Raw genomic sequence first — 18283 nt, forward strand, 5'->3', positions numbered from 1 at the left:
TATAGAAAAGGCGGGTCAGAGGAGACATGATAGAAGTGTATAAAATTATGCATGGCATTGAGAAAGTGGATAGAGAAAAGTTCTTCTCCCTCTCCCATAATACTAGAACTCGTGGACATTCAAAGAAGCTGAACACTGGAAGATTCAGGACAGACAAAAGGAAGTACTTCTTTACTCAGTGCATAGTTAAACTATGGAATTTGCTCCCACAAGATGCAGTAATGGCCACCAGCTTGGATGGCTTTAAAAGAAGATTAGACAAATTCATGGAGGACAGGGCTATCAATGGCTACTAGCCATGATGGCTGTGCTGTGCCACCCTAGTCAGAGGCAGCATGCTTCTGAAAACCAGTTGCCGGAAGCCTCAGGAGGGGAGAGTGTTCTTGCACTCGGGTCCTGCTTTCGGGCTTTCCCCGGGCACCTGGTTGGCCACTGTGAGAACAGGATGCTGGACTAGATGGGCCACTGGCCTGATCCAGCAGGCTCTTCTTATGTTCTTATGTTCTTCTACCTTTGACAATAAAAAGGCACAAAAATTATTTGATTTGAGGCAATTATATTTGTTGTCCAAACATTTATAAGATGCATTTCCCCTGCAGTAACCGATTCTTAAACATCAACAACAATCTCCACTAGTTTTGATGTATTGCAATGCAATGAACAACTAGCTGAGTAAAAAAAACACTTTTTGGACATGATCTCTGCCAGTTTTGGCACCCATTCCTGGTTCTCGGCCAATTGGATTGACAGACAGCTCCTTCTCTCACCAAGTTCTAAACCTTGATCACCAGGAGCCTGACTATTTTTGAGCCAGTTAGAGCTGGGATAGTCATTGTGTTGCCCTCCAGATATAATTGGATTCTATCTCCCATCAACCCCAGCCAGCATGGCCAACAGTAGTGGGGTATGGGAACTGTAGTCCAACAATCCCTGGAGGGCCCATATTGGTTACCCCTTGATTAGAGTGTCAGGTCCAGGTTCAAATGCCCATTTAGCTATGTGGCTGAATAAAAGTGCAATCCTGTGCATATCTAGTTAGGTTGAATTCATCTCCCTGATGGTATAGTTCCTTGACCTTGATTGTCAGGGCAGATGCCAAAGGGCAGCCAGGTCAGGCCCCCTGAAAGGCCCCTCATTAGGGTGGGGGAGTAGTGTTCCCCTTCCTGATCTGTGGCAGGGTTCCTGCTGCGGATCGCAGGGAGGGAGCTTCCAGGCCACCCGCCTGCCCATTTGTTCACTCCACTTACCTCTCTCCTTTCTGCTGCTGCTGCGCACACAGGGCTGCCATCAACCAAGATGCCAGTGGAGGCTTCTTTAAGGGGCTGATGCAGCTACCACCATCTTGGTTGAAGGGAGGCATGTGCGCATGTGTGTGCGTAGCATACCGCACATGTGTGCCTTCAACCAAGATGGCGGCAGGGGTATCAGCCTCTTAGAGAAGCCTCCACCGCCATCTTGGCTGATGGCAGCCCTGTGCGTGCAGTGCATGCAGCAGCAGGATGCAGGAGAGAGGTAGGTGGAACAGGCAGGAGCTGCGTGCTCAGGGTGCATGCCTGGCTGCATGCGTGCATGCGGGTGCTGGGGCCCGGGGCAGGCTGGGGCCCAAGGGCACTGGCATGCCTGGTGCTGGCTCTGTTGATCATTACCTCTCTTCATTTTTGCCATATCTTCTCCAGCCAAAGCATTTAAGATCTTACCTTGAAGAAGTTGGAAACAAAAATACAGGTCACAAATAGCTCTGCTTTTTAAAAATGTTTTGAGTTTGACTCAAAAAATCCAGTACTTCAGGCCAGATCAGTGAAATAATCAAAACAGAATAGCAATAGCAGATTCATTTCTATGTCAAATAATTTACTATTTCCAATATCCAGCTAATTCCATTAGGAGACACTTGTTATCACTGCAACAAGCAATACTTACTGTAGTCAAATGATACCATTATTCACTGTCCATAAAAATGTCAACTAATTGTCCACAGTTTTCTGTATGAATTAGGACTAGTGATGGGTGAATCTCCCCCCATCCCCATCATCATTAGGTTGTTTTTTCTAAACTTCCTTGGAGGGGTCTTTGAAAAGGCTTGGCTTCCCCCCCCACTTCAGAATGTTCAGTAAAAAAGCTCAGAATGTTGGCACGTCTGGGAAATTCTTTGCCACCAGCCCTCATTTCCTTTGCAAGCATACGTTTGTTTGGGGACAAGAGGAGCAGTGGCAGGTAGAGCTGACTAGTGACCACAGAGATATCAAGGTCTCTAACTTAAGGTCTGGACACTTCTGAGCATGCTCAGAACCATTGGTTGCCACTAGGATGTATGAGAATTGTAGCTTCCATCCATTCTAGTGGCAATGGATGTGCCTGAATGTGCTCAAGAGTGTCCAGGCCTTGCAGAGACCTAAAGCTCTCTGTTATTGCCAGTCAACTGCTGGTGAGCAGTTGGGAGAACTAGCTGACAGTGAGCCTGTTACAAGTTGGACCCAAACTTTGGTGAAGCTGAGGGCTTAGAGGTCAGGGGGAACACTTGTGTTCACTGTTACAAGTACCTCCGTACCAAATGTATTTAATACTTAAAGTAAGGGTGCAATCCAAGTTGCATTTATGCCAGGCTGAGGGGAGTTGGATGCAGCAGATCTCCAGCTGAGTCGGCTGGGTCCTGGCTCAGCTGGGCTATGCCGGCGTTAAGTCCCTCAGCCTAGCTCAGCTGGATCTCAGCCAGCTCAGCTGAGACCAGTGTAAGTTCCCAAAAAGGGTTTTCTGGGGGCGTGTCAGGGGAGGGACCAAGGTGAGGGGACTTAGGCCCTATCCAACTCATGTTTGGGGCATTCCTACATGTCCCAATTCAGGCAAAAGTTACACCAGGAAACAGGTTAGTCTAAGAAAATAAATACAACTGAAGTCAATGGAGAGAGCATACTTCCTGGTAGGGGTATTTGGGAGAACAGGCTTTTACTTTCTGGTCCCTGCATGCAGCTCCTGACTGAGCCAGCATTCAGCTCCTGAACAGCAATTGGATGCGGCAGAACTTTCCACTGGCTTCTCTTGTGCCAGCACCACTTATGCCAGCTTCCCTTGAGTTGGATTGCTCTGTTGGTCATTAAACTCAAGAACCCCAATTGCTGTCTTTCCTTTCCAGTAATTCTGTTTGTTTCAGCTAATCCATGAACCAATGTCCCTAATTCGTGGATGTTGGATAATCCAGGAACCAATCTGGACTGTAAAGCAGTTCAACAAACACCCTTTTAAGTTCAAGATTAAAGAAAAAGAAATATAGACTCCTCTTATAAAGAGTAGCATCATTCCTGTACTGTTTGTGTGGATGTTTACAGGGTGTCTTTGTCCTCCACAGAGAATATAGCTACTAGCACCGTACATGGGTGAGCAGCATTTTGGGCATATTGATTTGAGCTGCTTGACGACCCACAAATCTACTTACATTCATTGGACAAAATTGACTTAAATCCATGCATTCTTACTTAACTACTTTGTGGATTGGACTGAAGATTTTAAAATGTCATGCTCAGTGTGACAAGCAGTCTTATTACTTGTCTTAAGTAATTGATTTTTTCTTTAATTTTTAAAAATGTGGAACAGAATATTTTGTTTTTCTGTTAATTACATTGCTTTAAATATCTGTTTTGTATTTGACCTTCTTCTGTAATGTTTTATTTTTGATATTTTGTAATGCTTTATTTGTTGCTTTAAGTTAGGTTATAAAGATTTCTTTCCCCCCGATCTGATATTATATATATACCCACACACATAAATACTTAATAAAATGAACACAGTAGAGCATTTTAAGATATGATATGCATTCTGAATGTGTGTGTGCGTGTGTGTGGAGAAGGAGCAATGCCTTGCAGCAATTATTTCTTGAGTCATATTTCAAAAATTAAAGCTGGGGATGGAAATTGTATGGAGCGGTAAATCTGCCCTTTGCACATTTATCCCTTCTTAAATTGCTTCTTTACCCAGTGGGAGGCTGAAGTGCACGGCTGCCATGTAGCATCTTAACTTTCAGTGCTGGAGGCATGGAAGATCATTTTGTAATGGAAGACAGCAAGGAGACATGAGACACACTGGCTAGCAGTATTTTTTTTCATTAGACATGATCTACTTTGGAGGCAGAAGGGTTTTTATTTTTTAAAAAAACACAGGCTCTTTAGTTTGCATTGTCTGTGCTGGAAATACTTTGATTCTTTCCCAACAAAATAAGAGTGTGTATGTGCCAGTGTGGTGTAGTGGTTAAGGTGTTGGACTACGACCTGGGAGACCAGGGTTCGAATGTGCACATAGCCATGAAGCTCACTGGGTGACTTTGGGCCAGTCACTGCCTCTCAGCCTCATGAAAACCCTATTCATAGGGTCGCCATAAGTCGAAATCGACTTAAAGGCAGTACATTTATGTTTTTTATGTGGGGGTGCTATATGTGTATCCAAGCTGAGGGATGATGGATTTTGTAGTTAGAAATAGGTGAACATGTCAGAATCAAAAGGTTTGAACTGGTTTACTGAAAAGTGCTTCTGATGTTGTCTAGCAAAATGTGGCGCAGCACCAGTCAGCAGGGGGAGGGCGGCACAGGCAGGATAGCATTGTGCACCTGGCTTTGCAATGCCAAGTGTCGCTGCCCATTACTGAGAGCGGTGAGGGTTAGTGTGGTGCAGGCAACAGCAGCAGAGCCAGTACAATGCTCCTGTTGCTGCAGCCACACCATGCCAATCTCCCCATGCCTCTCCTCTCCCTCTGGCCCTCCAGATGTTGCTGGATGCCATCAGCTTTAGCCACCATGGCCAATGGTCAGGGATGATGGTGGTTGTAGTCCAGTAACATCTGAAGGACCGTACGCTCATGCTGCCAAAGGTTCAAGACAAGGCACCACACCAGCAGTGGTGGGCAGGGTAGCACAGGCAGGGCAGCATTGTGCACCTGGCTTTGCAATGCCAAGTGTTGCTGCCCATTACCGAGAGCGGTGAGGGTTAGTGTGGTGCAGGCAACAGCAGCAGAGCCAGTACAATGCTCCTGTTGCTGCAGCCACACCATGCCAATCTCCCCATGCCTCTCCTCTCCCTCTTGGTAAGCAGCACTGGCATTGGGGAGCCACGTCTACAGTGCTGCCCTGCCTGTGCTACCCTGCCCACCACTGCTGGTGTGGTGCCTTGTCTTGAACCTTTGGCAGCATGAGCGTACGGTCCTTCAGATGTTACTGGACTACAACCACCATCATCCCTGACCATTGGCCATGGTGGCTGAAGCTGATGGCATCCAGCAACATCTGGAGGGCCAGAGGTTCTCGTCCCTGCTTTGTGGGGTTCATAGCTGCTTGTGTTGTTCCAGGGGAGGAACACATTGAGATCCTCAGGCAACTCCCAGGGTCCCTTATATAACTGTCACTCATAGTATTCACCCCAGCATTTCTTCACTTGTTTCCTGTAAATGCCCAGAACCTGAAGGCCAACGCTTGTGGTGATAAATGTATCCTCAATGTCCTTTTTGGCAGCTTGCCATAGGCATCTGTTTGCCCACTATGAGAACAGAATGTGGATTTGATGGGCCTTTGGTCTGATTCAGCAGGGCTCTTTTTTATGATCTTATGCAAAGTCCTGGTGAAGGAATCCAAGCAGTCAGGAGGTTACAGATCCAGTGAACAGCCTGGAGAGGAGAGAGAGGACAGGCAGTAAGTAACGGTTCTAAAGTTAAGGGCAGTCTGAGGCAGGCATTTCAGGACCACAGACAGAGCCCAAGGAAGAGACAACTATGTGGATAGGAGTGCAATCTTGGCAGAACCCTTTTATGCTCCTTGGCCTTGACTCTCAGGCTCCACCCCCTTGCAGAGGAGTGCAAGGAACAGCCTTTTGGCTTGGAGAATGGCAATCTTTCACTTCTCCAAGATCTCATGCTGGAAGCACCTTCTGTGCTGGCAAGGCAGATTGGAGGAGTGTGAATTGGTTTGCCAACACTGACCTGTGTGTGTGTGTGTGATAGCCCCTTGGGTGTTTGGGGAATCCCTGGTTGTTGGGATCAGGTTCAGCAGTGAGACACAAACCCAGTGCCTTCTTGGCCAATGTTGTACCGGCTGGGGCTGATGGAAGTTGTAATCTGAAACATCTGGAAGGCAGCAGGTTGGCGAAAGCTGTCTAGAGAAGCCAAGCCAACAGAGGTCCTCTATGAAAACCACTCTGAAATTGGGCCGTGTCATGATGGTGAGGCTGAACATTCCAACCCTATGTCTCCTCTCCACTTCAGATCTGCCCCTCTCTCTGCTGCTTTGCAAAGAAAAGCAGAGGCCTCAGTGTTAGGTTACATGGAGAATGTGGTGTAATGTGTAGTTACACCCTCGTGTGATAGTTTTTCCAGATGAGCAATCTGCTAATCTCATATCTTTTTTTTCTGTTTTGATACTCTTCAGCATTAAATGTGTGACACACAAAATTGAAAATTTTGTGTTCTCCCCGAGATTGAGATCTCGTAATATTCGACCACCTGGGTCGTAGACTGATTGAAAACTGCAACCTATGATACAAGGGCCACAAGAATGCCTTGGAATTAAATTCTAAGAGGGTTTTTTTTTGTTACCTGTGAGAGCATTTGTGGTTTTGGATCACCATTAACATCAGTGGCACTTCTTAAAGCAAAATGGCATCTGTTATCTGAGTAGTTTTGCAGGCAGTGGCCTGTTCTTTAGCAGCTTTTCACAGCCACCAATGGATTGGAATAACATATGTGGATTGCCTTAACTTCACATTTCCTTGGTTTGGGGGTATATAAAAACAGGTGCCCATCCCAGTTTGCTCTGTGTTCAACTCTTCTCCTTTATTTATTTCTTAGATTTATATCCTGTCCTTCCTCCTCCCCTCCCCTTATTCACAGACACACAGTGTATAGAGAGCCTAAATAGCAGCTTAATTAACATATAAATTAATAGAATATCTCTGAGGTTTCTGTAAAGCCATGTCTGTTTGTATAGGGCTGCCCTTCTTGGATGGAGATCCTTCCCCCCCCCAGCACTCCTCCAGAGACCTGATTCTATCCCCATTACACTTTGCATGAGTATAAAGTGTGGGAGTGAATCAATGGAACTCCCTTAACCCTTTCCCAATAGGATCAGCACTGTTGACCTTGTGAAGATTAGCTTCTCGGAAATCCTTCTCATTCTTATTTACTAACTTTGGGTATATTAGGCATGATATTGAACATCAGAGTGGCACAATGCCTTCCCAGATGGCCTGCAATCTTAGATGACAAAACAGGAAATGGCAGACTTAGAGTGGTGTAGGATTGGCACTTTAAAAAAATTGGCAATGATTCTGTGCTTTTAACAGGAGCTTGCCAGCACCAAAGTGTACAGTAGCAAATGGAGATTTCTCTGCAACTTGTCTCCGTGCTAGGAAAAGCTTTTACCTGCTAAATTTCTGTGTGCCAGCCAGGAAGAGAGCCAATAAATAAGGCGGTCATAGCTGCGTTATAAGAAGAGTGAAGTTAGATGAGTCTGCCACTTTTCTAGGTGGGGCTTCAATGAAGAGGAATGAAAAATTAGTGATTTCCCTGTAATCATCTGAAACCTCTATAACTCTGTCACCAAGCCCACACATGTCTGTGTATGTTTAGTGTGGATGAATACAGTTTTCTTCAGAAACGGATGCATTGAATATGGATGTTCAACTACAATGAACACATTTCTTAAATAAACGATCACTTCTTTTTACTAACCTGTTAGCCCCTTAAGCACTCTATTAGGCTCAGTCATAGTAGCTAATGGAGGTGTGTTCAGGATCACTCTAGCATGGTATGGTATGGATGATAGTGATCCGGAAAAACCCACTCTTGGGAATCTTGGGTGGGCAGAGCTGGGCAGGTCTAATGAGTGGAATTTAGAACATTACCAATTTGGAGGGGGACGTGCCAACCACCACTGATTTATTTTTAGTCAGAAACGTACCTTTTCTAAAAAAAAAAAAAAAGCTAGCTGTCAAGCATGACATAGAATCAAAGCTATCAAAACTTCAAATTTTAAAGCCTTTAAATCTCTCTCTCTCTCTCTCTCTCTGTCTCTCTCTCTCACACACACACACACACTTTGGGGTGGGCCATGCATTGGCTCAACCCCAATTGCAGCCTTATGTGATTTAGAAAAGTGTTTTGATGCAGAAGTGGGTCTTGAGAATGGGTTAGGAAGTAGTGGACACTGTAATTTGTTAAGGGTGTTGAGAATTGTTAGGAGACCCCTATTCCCCTCACAGAGCTACAGCTCCCAGAGTTCCCTGGGAAGAGGGATTGATTATTGAACCACTTTGTGGAAGGAATAGGGGTCTCATCACCCTTAACAAACTATAATTCCCAGGATTCTTTGGGCAAAGCTGTAACTGTTTAAAATGGTGTAATACTGCTTTAAATGTGCTTTAAAAGCAAATTGGGCCTTTGTCTAGAATGGGCCAGAGATGACTTCTTGCAAAGATCCGTGCTGCTGCTTTGAGTTGCTGCTGCTAGTCTTCATGCTTTTGCAGTCAAAGGTTGGTTTTCATTCTCATTTATGATGGTGGAGCAAACTGGCGGCAAAGTTTCTGTATATGAAAGAGAGAGAGAGCTTTGCTTTTTGTATCCCCAGCAGGTAGCAGTGATGAGAACATGGCTTCTTTCATGTTTTTTTCCCTTTTTGTAAAAGAGAACTGCTTTTTCATTCATGTCTCCATTCATTTAAAAAATACTTTCAAGGTAGCCTGAATAAATGCTTGAGTTGTAGAGTGAGGAATAAGGACTTGAGTATATTATGCTTTTTTGGCTGTGCTAGTGCCTTTAAGGAGACTTGCATGAAGACTTCTGCTTTATGTATGTGTCAGAGTATGCCTGGAAAGAGGAGAGCAGTGACATGATTTTCTTTTCCACAGTCTTCCTGTGTTTGGGGGCGAGAGGAGCAGAGCTCCTTCTCTGTGGCCCCCAGTGAACTAATATTTCGGGGTTGCTCACAGAAAGAGGGAAGAAACATTTGATCAGCTGAAAATGAGATGACTTGGCAAAATAATGTAAACATGGAAAGGAAGATGATTCAAAGATTCTGAGTACTTCTAAAGAAAACTTTACACTTCCCACCCCTCCTTGATTAACATGTATTCATGTCCGCTGTTCTTGCTTTATCCCATCTAGCAATAACTTATTACCTCCTCTGACCAATCTTCCAATATTGTCTCTCTGTTGAATGAAACAGGATCAGAAAGTTTGCATCTCTCCTCAAGCCTTTGAAAATAAGAAAATGTGTTTGTCCTGAAATGTTCAGGAAATATTATATTGGTGCCATTGTTTTCAGCTTAATTGTTATTGGATATGATATTGGATGAGTTGGGCCTCAAAAGGGAACACAGAAATGCTTGTCTAAATAAATGAAATATTCAAGGGACCGGTTTTGATACAGTACCTGAATGCTGAAGAACACTGTTTCATGGGCTTGTTGGAAGCCTGCAGATCCATACTTATCAGTCAGGAAACAGAGAGTGGACCGGTGGGGGGAAGGAATGCAATTTCATATGTTTTCATTTTCGTCAAATCTTTATGTGCTTTTAATTGTGAGAGAAAAGCTGTGAGTTGTAAATGATAAAACAACAAATCAACTTAATCAGTGGAAGTTTTGCTGATAGGCAGTAGTGTGGTGGCAAATTCAGAAGTGCAGGGTCCCTTCTTTTATTTCTTTATTATTTGATTTATATCCTGCTCTTCCTCCCAGCAGAAGCCCAGGGCAGCTCTTGATAGTCACACCACGTCCCTCACAGCCGCACTCTCTTTTCCACTTTCCCTCATCTTTCTTGCTCTCCGTGTCCTCTCTGCATCCACACTGCACTACAACAGACATCCCTAGGAGCCAATCAACGTGAAAGGGGAGGGTGTATGTTAGCTACTGAGGAGAGTCGTCTCAGTGGCTGACTCACCTCCTTTCATTCTGATGGCTGATACACTGCTCTCCAAAAAGTAAGGGGTCTATGACCCCCTCATGACCCTGGATGACTACATCTCTGCTGATAGGCTATTATCTTTTGTGTGTGTTCTACTTCATTTACAAAGTCTCACTCATAATGGTTTTAAAATGATGTAGGATTTCTGAAGAGTTCTTGTTTTCACACAACAAATACCACTTGATGCTAGGAGCTTAGCTGGCTGATATGCAGCTCTTTACGCAATGGATCAATCTTTTGCCATCTCTCAAGAACACCCTAATTACTGCTGCCCTAAACACACCATTACTATACTACTAAATAGTTCACAGTTAAAAGTTGGGCTGTGTTTCAATGCTGCAGGAGTTCTTAGGAAGCCATTGGGGTGCCATTTCAGATTTTGGATGCCAGATGCTTTAGAAATATAATGAACAAAACCCATTCTTTGATGTATCAAGAGTAAATTGCTAAATAAATGAAATGATAAGGGGCTGGATCCAAACAGGACTTAGTCACACTTTAGGCCTATTGAAATGAATTGGACAAGTCAGTCATGACTAACTCAGTGGGACTAAAGCATGACTTAGCCTGGATCTGTCTCAGTGTATGAAAAGCCTTTTTATATTGTGTAATAATTAGAGCAACACAGGTCAACCAGTCACCCTCTTTAATCAGAGATTTATATACCTAGTACATAATCCCTTGGAACAATCTCCCCTGGCAGATTCATGCATTTACTGATGATGTTTGGTTAACTAGTTCAAATAATTTCTTTTTAGTAAGGTTTTTGATTGGTTGATTGGGTGCTTGTTCCTGGCTTTGCCATTTCATTATTTTAAAAGAATTTTTGGGTTTTGTGCTGGTGCCATTTTATGTTTTTATTATAATTGCTCAATTTTATTTCTTTTTTTGTATAGAACTCCTTTGATACTTATTTCATTTAAATAATTTATTAGGGCAGTATCCAACTAGCTTGTTCTGTCAGTGCAAGGATTTCCATTTGCACAATGCAGCCCCCCCCTCTCCTCTCCCCACAGGCACCCCATGCCCTCCTTAAATCTGCTCTGATGGTTGGGGGAACCCTCAGGATAGATTTAGAGGGTGCATGTGGAGAAGGGGGGACGTTCCATTCGGCAAGTGGAAATCCTTGTACTGATGCAAGGACATTTCCCTATTTACTACTACTACTAAATTTATTACTCGTCCTTCACCAGCAGGTCCCAGGGTGGGTTACAACAATTTAAAATTCAATATTAAAAACATTTACAGTCCCAGGAATCAGGTGGGTCCTGAAAGCACATATCTTAGGTGTCAAAGGCCAAGGTACAGAGGTGCCTCTTCAGCACCTCTATAAATAAAGCAGACAAGCCAGTGTGTAGAGCTAGTGAGTTAACCAGAAATATAGGTGCTCTTTAGAATCAATCCATATGGGGGTCCAAAATATGTCACCACTTGGAAGCTATGGAACTTGCTCCCAAAGAAAAAGCTGTGGAAATAGCTCCCAGAGGAGACAATGATGGCCACCAACTTGGAGGGTTTTAAAAGAGGATTAGACAAATTGGGGGAGGATCAGGCTATCAAAGGCTACAGCTACGATGGCTATGGTCTGCCTTCACAGTCAGAAGCAGTATGCTTCTGAATACCATTTGCTGGAAACCGCAGGAAGGGAGAGTGCTCTTGCACTCAGGTCCTGCTTGTAGGTTTTCCATAGACATCTGGTTGGCCACTGCGAGAACAGGGTGCTTGATGAGATGGGCCATTGGCCTGATCCATCAGGCTGTTCTTATGTAGTAGTTAGAATGCTGGACTAGGATCTGGGAGACCAGGGCTCAAATCTCTATTCAGCCATAAAGCTCACTGGATGACCTTGGTCCAGGCACTCTCAGCCTAACCTACCTTGGAAGGTTGTTGTGAGGATTAAATGGGGGTGGGAGAGAACCATGTATGCCACCTTGAGCTCCTTGGATGAAAGATGGGATTTAAATGTAATAAATAAATAAAATAATAAATATGATAACAGGTGGTAGCCCCTGTGGCCCTTCCTTGGTGGTGGAGCCTCCTGGAAAGCTTGAGGCCACCACCTTGCTGAAGCTAAACAAGGCTGGGTCTAGTTAGTACCTGGATGAGTGATTGCCTGGAAACCACATGTAATAAAGGGGGGGATATAAATGGAAGCAAATAAATAAATAAATAAAAACTTGGTTGCAAAAATTGCTCGACTTTCTTTAGTTTTGATGAAATCTCATTGTGCTCAGTTGTTCATGTCCCCCCATGCCCACCTTCATGGTCACCAAGACAGCTAGAAATGCTGTAATATAATCAGCTAACATTTTTGTATGTTGTTTTCACTAATATATGCAGCTTCAACACACTTTATCCTAGTATATGCATATTTGTGTGCATAACTTGACTGGAGAACTTTGCAAAGTTTGGGGAAGTGCAAATTTCAAAGGATGGCGGTGCTTCAGTTGGCGTATTGTTTCAAGAAGTGCAAATTAGGTAACTTCACTTTTAACTGTGAACTGAATTGAACTGCATACACACATACCTCAAGATTGGGGCTTGCTGGCCTTTTTCCCTTTCACAGCAGAAACTTTCTGTCTGCCTTGCCAACTTTTTAAAAAACTTACTGGGTAGCAAATGAAACTTTGCTCATCTCTCCTCCTCATTCCTTGTTTCAGCTTGTCAACCCTTTTAAAAAAATTATCTTTGAATGTTTTATTTGCGTATATTTATTTATTTATTAAAAAAAACAAGTCAACTTTTAAGAATTAAAAACATTTTCTCTGGGAAGTGATATTACAATGGAAGAGACATATCCAATGACATCACAGGATTGGCCAATTGGTGCTCTCCATTGCTGGCTTCTGGTGCAAGCAGTTGTTATTTCCTCTGTGTATGGCTATCTAATCAGTTCACTTTGCTAGATCAAGAGGTTCCCAAACTGTGGACTACCAGTGGTCTGCGAGCTTTATTCAGGTGATTCACAGCCTGTCTGCTGTGAATATATTCCAAATAAATCCATACAGATTTTTAATTGTATTTTATTGCTTCTGCTATTTCTTGTGTTGTATTTTATTGTATTACAATTTGAAAAATTCCAATTGTTTTCCACATTTTGTTTCCAGTTGCTTAGTTAGTCTTTTTTATATCAGCCAGTTAAAATGTTTTCCCTTGATTGCCTAACAGGAAGGAAAATCTAAAGATCAGGAACGAGAACAGAAGGAGGGACTCTCAAGGAGGAGTTAACAAACACACCCTAAAGTATTGATTTTCTCTCTGTCCTGCCCTAACTTCTTCTTCTTGTTGTTGTTATGTGCCTTCAAGTCAATTACGACTTATGGCAACCCTATGAATCAGTGACCTCCAAAAGCATCTGTCATGAACCACCCTGTTCAGATCTTGTAAGTTCAGGTCTGCGGCTTCCTTTATGGAATCAAGCCATCTCTTGTTTGGCCTTCCTCTTTTTCTACTCCCTGCTGTTTTCCCCAACATTATTGTCTTTTCTAGTGAATCCTGCCTTCTCATGATATGTCCAAAGTATGATAACCTCAGTTTCATCATTTTAGCTTCTAGTGACAGTTCTGGTTTAATTTGTTCTAACACCCAATTATTTGTCTTTTTTGCAGTCCATGGTATGCGCAAAGCTCTCCTCCAGCACCCATTTCAAATGAGTTGATTTTTCTCTTATCTGCTTTTTTCACTGTCCAACTTTCACATCCATACACAGAGATCGGGAATACCATGGTCTGAATGATCCTGACTTTAGTGTTCAGTGACCTAATGTAGCATCAAAGCCAAGTTCAGGAGGTCACTGTCTTTACTGAAGTAGTTCAGTTCATGAAGCATCAGAACACAGGAAGAGACCACAGGTGAAAGAGGGCTGTAGCTACAGTCAAAGTTAGGCTTTTGAGCCTAGTATTCCCAGAGATCTCTCAAAAAAGGGTGAGACAGTTAAACAGATTAAACTTCAGTTATATAAATTAACAAACTCTATAGGTGGAGGAGGAGTGAGGGGGAAGGTCACTGGCTTTCCCTTCCCCTGGCCTGGCCCTCATGTCCTCTCTACCAGTGGGGAGGGGATTGGCTGGCACTATGTGCCTCTCCCCCCACTAACCCACCTAGAAGTATAGCTGCCCCATCTGACAAGAAAGGCTGACTTCAGGACTAGTGGTGAGGGATGATGGTAATCTGGAGGGCACCAGGTTTCCTACCTCTGATTTACCAAATTGATGATCACTATGACACATTCGTGAAGTACATCTGTCTGTCTGTCTTTGTGTCAGTTGTGTAACAATATATTTTTAGGAATGCTAATTAGGACAGGGGTAAATTTAGGGTCATTTGCTCAAACTGATGGGAATTGAAGTCCAGCATCAGGAAAATCCCTTTTAGAGTGGAAAACAAAAAGTTGCAGCAGTGAAAACTTTTAGTCTCAGGCTGACATTGGACATCTCATATTAAAGGTTCCTGCATCTTTGCGGTCTCTCTTTCTCTCTCTCTGCCTTTTTGGATACTTTCTAAAGCTAGCTTCAAAACAGCTGGGTTCTAATTTCCTTTCATCAACCACAAAAAGGTCATAGTCATGGAAATTTCAGGGGCATAGAAAACCACTCTCTGAAAATGTGGCAATTATGATTCCCTACGGCAGATTAAGTAGTTTTTATTGTTTGGAACATTGATTAATATTTATGGAGCGTTGTGTTGGCAGAATGGACTCTGATAGCTGGCTCTTGTAGCTTTAAATCCATTTTAATTATAACTTTGTTAGCTGTGTAAACGTCATATATACATGGCCAATGTACACGTTAACAATGCCATGCACAGGATGAAATGCACCAGGAGGTTTTCTGCTTGCATGGCTTGAGTCACTGCTGGCATCGGCTTTAGCAGTAAGCACTCCTAATTACGGCTCGGCAAAAGTTGATATGCGTGTATATGAGAGATCTGGCCCTGGAAAATGTGAGGCATTCCAATGTATGGGCACTATGTGTCCAGCTGATGGACATAACTGCTTTGGAAGCATATCCTATCTGGATATGCTGGGGACTGAACCTTCTGCATGCAAAGCAGATGCTCTCCTCCTGAGCTATGGCCTTCCTGAAAGTGAAAAGGCTTCTCCCTCTCCATGATGTAGACTGGAAAAAGACCCAATAGGCCTTCTCATGGCCAATAGGCCCCCATCTGCACTATATATTTAAAATACCACTTTAAACAGTCATGGCTTCCCACAAGGAATCCTGGGAACTGTCATTTGTTAAAGGTGATGAGAATTGTTAGGAGACCTCTATTCTCCTCTCAGATTTCCCTTGGAAGAAGGATCAGTTATGAAAATTGTTGCTTTGTGAGGGGAATAGGGGTACCCTAACAACTCTTAGCACCCTTAACAAAGCTCACATTCCAGGATTCTTTGGGGGAAACCATGCTTTTTTACAAGTGGAATAATACTCCTTTCCATGTATAGTGTAAATGGGGCATACATGGGACATCAGAGATCACAACAAGCTATTGGAATGCCAATAAAATCTCGGGATAAGAAAAATGACAAGAATCATACACACAAAGTCTAAGGCAAGTTCCACCTCTGAATACTGCTTACCATGAAAACCCTATTCATAGGGTCACCATAAGTTGGGATTGACTTGAAGGCAGTTCAATTTGCCCTGCCTTGAGACTTGGAAAAATGAACATTTTTACATGACTTCTGGCCCTGTCTGGCTCCCTCCCCTCCCTTCCATAGTTGGTTTCCTTGTTTCTTTGATCTTCTTCTGGGACGCTCAGAAGTGGTTACTTCCAAACCTTTTCTATTCGTAAGCACCTGCTGAGATTTATGTACACCGTGCTGGGAGCAAAATTCTGCACCTATGAACTAAGAATACAAAACACATTTGCTCATAGGCAAAAAAAACCTTGTGGTTTTAAGAACGTACATATAGCCAACAGATATTTCTATCAAACTTTAAAAAGCAGAGAAATTGGGCAGCAGTAGTGAATGTAAGGCGAGCAAGAGACATGACCTCCTCTCTGAGGTATTGTACTGTCCTACAAATTTGTAAACATGCAAACACAGTTTGGGTTGGTTTTTCACAGTCCAGTCCACTTCCTGTGTAGCTTGAAAGAGTTTGGTACCATGCTTCTGAGCATATGGTGAGTGGTGGCCACACCTGCAGTCAGCCCAAATAACAGAAAAGACATGTGCTGTGCTGATCTTGTTGTAGCAGGGAGGAAGCTACAATATTAAAACAGTTGATATCGTTCAAATAGTCACTTTAAATATGTTTGATTTACTTTGCAATTTTAGTGAAGTTTCCTATAGTAAATCATTCTCTTTTGCTTCTGTTTCTATGAATAAGTGAACTATAGCAACACTTCGCAATACTAAAAAAAAGCTTCAAAAACAATTGTGGAATAATGGAATAGTCTGTAGAATAGTCTCTAGTGGACATGAGGAGTATCTCAGTTTGCACAGGATAAAACAGTGGGAGGTGAAATATATTCTAGCAAATTTCTAGGTATGCTGTATGTTTTTAATTGACCATGTCCACCCCTCCTTAAGTGGAGTGATTTAAGTATAGCAGGCTGAAAACATGCATCTTGGGCAGGCCAAGTTTGTTTCTTTCCAACAGCTAGATACATTGCTTAAGTAACAACATATTGTAATTAATCTGATTTTACATCAGAGCTGCAGTTTCAGATTCAAATGTTAATGCACCCAAAATAGAAATAGAATATAACCTCCAGTTTGAAACACAAAAGGCTGATTACACCATCATATGACATTGACCAATAAAAACTTTTGAAAATAATAAAAATACATTTGATACAGATTTCTAGGATGAATAATAAGTGAAATAAAATTTTCTAGGTTACATTCTCTGTAGAATCAGCAATAACAGGAAAGAAGCAAAGTAAGAAGGACTCCAACAAACACAAAAACATGTAATTCTCCATCTTTGGGAACGTAGTCCTGATTATAGAATAATCTGACCCAGTTTGAATACTGCTTTCTGCTTCTCTGTCACTGTCACCATTTTACTGTTGTTTCTCACTGTCAGAGATATTGCTTGAATTACTTAATTCAGTGTCTACAGGTTTAACTACCTGCTGCTAGAATCTTTTCAGTGGCTAACTGACCTTCTTGCACTCTGATTGGCTTCGATCAGCAGGAAAGGACAAGGAAGCTGAATAGACTCTTCTCAATGGCTAACAAACTCCCCTTTCATGCTGATTGGTTCGTAGGACACTAGAGACATAGGGACCCTGCTGGGACCTGGCTTCCAAAAAAGTAAGGGGTCTAAGCCCCCAAAACCCTGGATGACTACACCCCTATCCACCACTACGTCCAGGCACCATGACTTGCACAGCCTCTCCTGATTCTGATTTAATGGAAAAATAGAGCTGAGTATCGTCAGTGTACTGACGGCACCTTGCTCCATGGCTCCTAACGACAGCTCCCAACAGCTTCATGTAGATGCTGAATAGTACTGGGCACTCCATAATATAAATACCAGGGGGCTGAGTAGCACTGTCCCAGTACTGCTCTCTGGACATGACCCTGCACAGTGCCACCAATGCCCATCCCACAGAACTGGTCCAGAAAGATGCCATGGTCAATGGTATCGAAAGCCACTGAGAGATTGAGCTGGAGGAGCAGGGTTGCACTCCCCTGTCCTTCTCTCTATAAAGTTCATCCATCAGGGTGACCAAGGCTGATCCAGCCCCAAATCTAGGCCTGAACCCAGACTGGAATGGATCCAGATAATCTCATCCAGGAATGTCTGCAGCTGTTCCGCCACAACCCCCTCAATAGTTATGGCTGTAGTCATCTGATGACGTGGACTCTTGTAAACTAGACTAAGCATATGCAATAATAAATGTATTAGTTTTTCAAATGTTACAAATGTTACTGTCTTTGCTGCAATGAACTAGCACAATTGCCCCTCTGGAGGTTGCCCATAGATATTATATATTTATTTCTTACATTTATACCCCGGCTTTCTTTCATCATAGAACTCAAGGTGGCATGTATGTGGTTCCCAACTAGTCTACCATCCAAGTGCTACCCAGACCCAAACCTGCTCAGCTGCAGTAAGGTGTAGGGGCCTCATGTGCTTTCAGACCATAGCCTGGGCCTTCCACTGGCCCTGGAGGCTGCTATCTTAGGGTTAGAATTCCAGGCATCCTCCCTGTTGGACAAGGATGATAACTTAAGGTTGGTTCATGCAATATATTTTAATTTATATTCAAATTGATAGATTTGATACCAATTCTGGCAGGACTTCACTGGGTGCCAATTAGTTTCTGGGCTCAATTCAAAGTTCTATTTTTGACCTATAAAGCTGTATTCAGCTCAGGACTCCAATACCTCAAG

At 43.0% G+C, this 18283-nt stretch overlaps 1 protein-coding gene across 6 annotated transcripts in view; it reads left to right on the top strand.

Annotated features, from left to right (window-relative positions):
• The window catches only part of CHST11 (carbohydrate sulfotransferase 11), a 275311-nt gene that overhangs the window by 39346 nt on the left and 217682 nt on the right, over nucleotides 1-18283 (top strand). For 4 of the 6 annotated variants that reach the window (XR_009764383.1, XM_061638900.1, XM_061638906.1 and 1 more), the window contains exon 1: nucleotides 8415-8502. The exons of the other annotated variants lie outside the window; for them this stretch is intronic. Coding sequence is in view for 2 of the 4 variants with exons in the window: in XM_061638900.1 (XP_061494884.1) it covers nucleotides 8431-8502 (72 nt within the window). In the remaining 2 variants the exon portion in view is untranslated. Of the gene's footprint in view, nucleotides 1-8414; nucleotides 8503-18283 lie in introns of those variants that run through there. 6 annotated transcript variants of the gene reach the window in all.

This window comes from Rhineura floridana, chromosome 8 (genome assembly GCF_030035675.1).
Source record: "Rhineura floridana isolate rRhiFlo1 chromosome 8, rRhiFlo1.hap2, whole genome shotgun sequence".
Classification (NCBI taxonomy): Eukaryota; Metazoa; Chordata; class Lepidosauria; order Squamata; family Rhineuridae; genus Rhineura; species Rhineura floridana.